The sequence below is a fragment of the Nymphaea colorata genome, chromosome 2, assembly GCF_008831285.2.
Source record: "Nymphaea colorata isolate Beijing-Zhang1983 chromosome 2, ASM883128v2, whole genome shotgun sequence".
Taxonomy (NCBI): Eukaryota; Viridiplantae; Streptophyta; class Magnoliopsida; order Nymphaeales; family Nymphaeaceae; genus Nymphaea; species Nymphaea colorata.
In genome coordinates this window covers 29,004,249-29,009,328 of record NC_045139.1, presented here as the reverse complement: position 1 = coordinate 29,009,328, position 5,080 = coordinate 29,004,249, and the positions used below count along the sequence as shown (strand labels likewise).

Here is a 5,080-nt window from a genome sequence, read left to right as displayed (position 1 = left end):
ATAAATAACTGTAATATGCGTTACACAAACACAAGTCACTCACTCTCTATCGTAGTTTTAAACATGGAGACCCAAAATATACAGCTTCTTCCAAACAAGCGTAGGATGATAAGTATGTTTTAGTAAGTTGTTTATCGTCTTCCATGGACGCAGACATAAAAGGCTTGTATATGTTTGTGTTAATTTTAAATAGCAACTGTTATATCTTGGCAAATATAAAAGATTAGGTGCATTGGCAGCACTCGGTGTGTGGTGCATTTGTGGGCGCAGAAAGAGAGCGAGAGAGACAAATCGACCTGAAGATTGTGGGTCCAATTATATGTCTTGGTATTTCAGCATGACCTCATCGCTAATGATTTCCAACTTGGGATTATTTTGACGTGGTAAATCTGACTACTAAGTCAAAAGCGTGGTACTGCTGCGGTTTTCTTGTTTAATCTTTTTACCATGTTTGAAAAGTCCGCCATCGACACCCGCTTTAATGGCCCCTGCAACAGTGATGCGCACAAATCACCATAACCGTCTGCCATAAAAATTTAAACAAAAACTAATCTCTATTGCATACTTGTCTCCTTATGAATTAGGAGTTAAAAGGATCCGGTTGTACAACCTATAAAACAGATCTTTGATTGAGGTCCTTAAATTTGTCTCAAGAGGCATAGCATAATAGCACGTATATGGTACGTCGTCCGTTCCATTACTCCTGTAGAGTGGTACTCCCTTAAGACCACAAACAGAAGGTATACCATACTACACTCAATCCCCCACACAATTCAAACTTTTTTTTTGGATGGTAGGTTGTTAACCTTTTACTCGTCTTCAATTAAGGTCGTTAAACTTGAAACAAGTTAATTATTACTCTCCTGGTTCTCATATTCTATGATCAAACATCTCACTACTAAACTACAACCATGCATGCTCTCCTCGCTCATTTAGCTAGCTCTAGCTCTCCATGTAGAGCCATAATGAGCAACATCACTAGGATTGAACTAAGTTCAAGAACAGAACTAGCATCATGGTTTTAGTAATACCTATATTGACCTTGATTTTGACGTTGGAGTCCGTTTCTTTTCTCGAAACAGTGCACATAATGTTACATACATGGCAGTAGCTACTAGCTAGCTAGCTAGGACAAAGAAGTGGTTGCTATATTCAACCTAATCTATTTGTTTAGCTACATAACCACCGCCACTTCACTTCCTTGTCCACATATATATTAGGATCACCATCAACATTAGAGTCAATTACAGGAGTTTTTTTCATATAAATATGATGATGTTCATGTATAACGTACTTACATATATCCTAATCTGTGGATCCACTGGTTCATGCATGCATCGACATACACATGTGGGAGAGATGGGTACAGGAAACTGAAAACGGGGGGAGGGGAGGTCGTGATGTAAGTAGGAGGTGGAGTGAATGGGACATGGAAATAATGGTTGACGTGAGAAATGGTCATTAACAAAAGGATTTCTTCTGCGAGTGACAGACGACTGTGGTATGGAAAATAGATTAGGAAAGAAGGGGTAGGCAGACTACAATTAATGGCGTCGAGTCCTTCGAGGCGAGCTGAACAAGTCCACAAAATACAAGTACCCTCTGAGTGGGTTCAATTACTCCTGCTATTGACGCATGGCCCACAACGCTGCCTGCCGTCCTTCCTTCATTGTAGGCAATGGAAAGAAGCATTTTAGAAGAAGAAAACGCTTAACCCTAACCCTAACTCTCCTTCTCTTTCTTTCTCTACACTCACATACACAAAATATATATAATATACATGTATATAAAATGCATGGCCATGGACCCGGTAATGAATGACAGATCATCCACAATCGGTGTCACGAGGCCGTCCAGCCCACAGCACGTCGACACCTTTGATCTTCTAGAAAAGGAACCAATCCATGGAATTAACCTTTACTTCCATTTCCCCACAGTTTAACGCGTAATTGCACCACTCGCATAATTATAGCAGTAAATTCCTGATCTTCATTGCTCTCGATCGATCGCCTTTTTAGTTTTTACTCATCTTAGGTTTTGATGTAGCTTTTATGCAGATCCATAAAAAGCGTGACGCGACCCATCTCTAGGAAAGTGGTGCACATGGTTCTTCACCGCTCTTAATCACTACTTAAAATAGCCAAAGTTGGTGCAGAGAGAGAGGGAGAATTACTTTTCGTTAAAGGAAGGTAGATGAAGTGTTTAAGAGAGCAATTAAATGAATGGGGGGTCATGGTTTTACGCAGAGAAGGGGAGTGGAGATCTACTGTGGCATCTCGTGGTGGGTCATTCATTACACGCGGTAATGTGAAACACAGAGCTGACTTTTGCATGGTGGCGAGTTAATGCAGTGGCTGTGATCTTTTGACTATTGAGACCTCTCTCCCTCTCTCTCTCTCTCTCTCTTGAAAGAGTCGAGAGAAAGAGAGATGAGTCAGCGTGATATATGATTGGTGATGGTAAGAGATTGTATAAATAGGCAACAGGGTTCGATCGTTTGGACTACTGTCTGCTTGTTAACAGAAAAGGGTTGCCGATTATTGTTGGTTCTTGGTTGAATTCCTAAGGATCTTAGAGCCAAAGTGCAAGATGGTAAGGCCTCCTTGCTGCGACAAGGTTGGTGTGAAGAAAGGGCCATGGACCCCTGAAGAAGATATCATCCTGGTCTCCTACATCCAAGAACATGGCCCTGGAAATTGGAGGGCTGTTCCTACCAATACAGGTAACAGCTAAGTTCTTTGTTTTGTTCCTCCATTTCTTTTTCAAGACAACGCTAAGAGACAAGTCGTGTTTCCCCTTTGGAGCTTTATGAGCAACGATCTTCAGTACGCACCAATCCCACTGAAAATAAGGAAAAAGAACCAATAAATTCATTGGTTTTTCTGTCCTTCTCCATCATCTTTGCTGCTTATCATAGCCCTCTCTTGGATTCACGTTTCGTCTTTCCGTTGAGTCTTGCGGTTGTATTTATTTGGTTCCTTCGGGTTACTATGATGGCAGGTCTGCTTAGATGCAGTAAGAGTTGCAGATTAAGATGGACCAATTACCTCAGGCCGGGAATCAAGCGTGGAAATTTTACTGAACATGAGGAGAAGATGATCATCCATCTCCAAGCTCTACTAGGCAACAGGTATGCTTCCCCATAGTGGCAGATTTACAGCATACCCTTGATCCTGAATTAGATGAGATTTCTGATTTTTCTTTTCTATAGAACTATTTCAATTTGGTTTCCGAGTATTCTGTTTCGTTTTATGAATTTAGCCATATATTAAGAGAGATATGTCGATATATGCAGATGGGCAGCCATTGCTTCCTACCTCCCTCAAAGAACAGACAATGATATCAAGAATTATTGGAATACCCACTTGAAGAAGAAGCTCAAGAAGCTTCAGGCAGGCCTAGATGGATCTATTAGCGGTGGTGGTGGCGACCACCAATCAATCTCAAAGGGTCAATGGGAAAGGAGGCTTCAGACTGACATCCACCTAGCTAGACAGGCACTCTATGAAGCCTTGTCCTTGGAGAAGACCGATTCTCCTACTGAGATGAAACCGTCCGACCCAATGTGCCAAAACTCTCTTCCGAGATCAAATCAGTCTGCTTCCACTTCATCATCTTATGCTTCTAGTGCTGAGAACATAGCTAAGCTTCTTGAGAATTGGATGAGAACTTCACCACCAAAGTCTGGGGGAAGTTCCTCAGATATGAGGCAGCATTCCCCCATCACCGAAGCCACCTCCAGTGAAGGAACCCAGAGCAGGGCGTCCCAGTCCCTCACACCTACCAGTCCTACGACAACTACACTTAAGACAGAGTTGGGTGGTGGAGATTTTGCCTCGTCGAATCCCCTTGATTGCTTCCTTGGCTCCGAGCATGGCGGCAACGGCGTGACATGGAAAGCATCCTCATCTGTTTCCACCGAAGTTTCTCAACCACAGTCACCTGATGAGCAGACTGCAAACTGCTGCAACTTGTCTGGTAGAAGAAACGTGGAAACGTTTCAGGCAGAAAGCAAAGTGAAAGTAGAGGGTGATGCTCCACTCTCTTTGCTTGAAAAATGGCTCCTTGATGAAGTTATTTCTTCCCAAGGCCATGACGAAATTCTCATGGACATGTCATTAGATGTATTTTAGACATGGGTATTGGGTTCAGGGGGGGCTACTTGTCTTGGTTTGCTTCTTTTCCTTCCTTTTCTTTTTCGATCCCCTCTTGGTTTAGCGTGTGAAGAGTTGAACTGTATAAGGTTAAACTGATCTAAAGTTCTTCAGTAGGTATTCAGGTAGAATATACCTTTTTCATAGAGGAGATGAAAAAGAAGTGTAACATACAAGTCTCTCTTTTATAAATATATATAAATGTTAGAAGAAAACAATTGCCATCTATATACTCACTTGTCCATCTGAACCATCTTCCATTTTCTACTCATGAAAGAAAATACTTTTCAACTGATGACGATCTTGTTTTTGTGCATGGAAGATCGGATAGAGTGACGCATGTGTATTTGTTCTTAGGAAATTAGATTTTGACTTGTTTTCCCTACCGTCCAGTCGCAGTTTTGACTTAAATTACATTCACCATCTAATGGACAATTGGCTCTCTCTCTCTCTCGCACTCGATGTGTCATATGCAGGTTAAATGGGCGAGCTATGGTGAGAGCCTTTAATTTCTGTCAATTAATCTTGGAGACTTGAAGAAGATAATAAATAACCCACATGTGACGTGCTTGACTTTTATGGCCTCATAAGTTTAGTCCCTTGTATAAGATAAACACCTGTTCTTTTCCTTCGTTAGCTTGTAAAAATTGCAGACCACGTCAATCATCTGCAAGCCTTCCTCATATAAAGGACGGAGGGGGGTTCAAGATCCTCATGATCTAAACACTGCTAATCTTCAAACACCCTTCTACTTTTTTGACTTAAATCAGCATAAGCTGACACGTGAGAGGTTTAAAAAGTAGAAGTTCCCAAGTTTTTCCTTCTGGAAGTGGGGAAAAGGTAAAGTGTGAAAGAAAGGAAATTTTTGTTGGCTTCTGAACCTTTAAGGGAACTGTTGTTGCTTTCTTGACGAGTTTGGGAGAGGG

At 41.6% G+C, this 5,080-nt stretch overlaps 1 protein-coding gene across 1 annotated transcript; it reads left to right on the top strand.

Moving 5' to 3' along the window:
- Window positions 1–2,426: 2,426 nt before the first annotated feature.
- LOC116249245 (myb-related protein 306-like) lies at window positions 2,427–4,372 on the top strand. Its single transcript, XM_031622465.2, has 3 exons — window positions 2,427–2,722; window positions 3,001–3,130; window positions 3,296–4,372. Exons 1-3 carry the CDS (start codon window positions 2,590–2,592, stop codon window positions 4,131–4,133), a joined length of 1,101 nt encoding a protein of 366 aa, XP_031478325.1. The 5' UTR covers window positions 2,427–2,589; the 3' UTR covers window positions 4,134–4,372.
- The last annotated feature ends 708 nt before the right edge of the window (window positions 4,373–5,080 follow it).

Excerpts from the sequence above, each read along its gene's own strand:
- LOC116249245 (XM_031622465.2), top strand. The coding sequence starts at position 2,590 with ATGGTAAGGCCTCCTTGCTGCGACAAGGTTGGTGTGAAGAAAGGGCCA. Across the intron at positions 2,723-3,000 it reads GGCTGTTCCTACCAATACAG|GTCTGCTTAGATGCAGTAAG; the intron begins GTAACAGCTAAG and ends CTATGATGGCAG. Across the intron at positions 3,131-3,295 it reads CAAGCTCTACTAGGCAACAG|ATGGGCAGCCATTGCTTCCT; the intron begins GTATGCTTCCCC and ends CGATATATGCAG.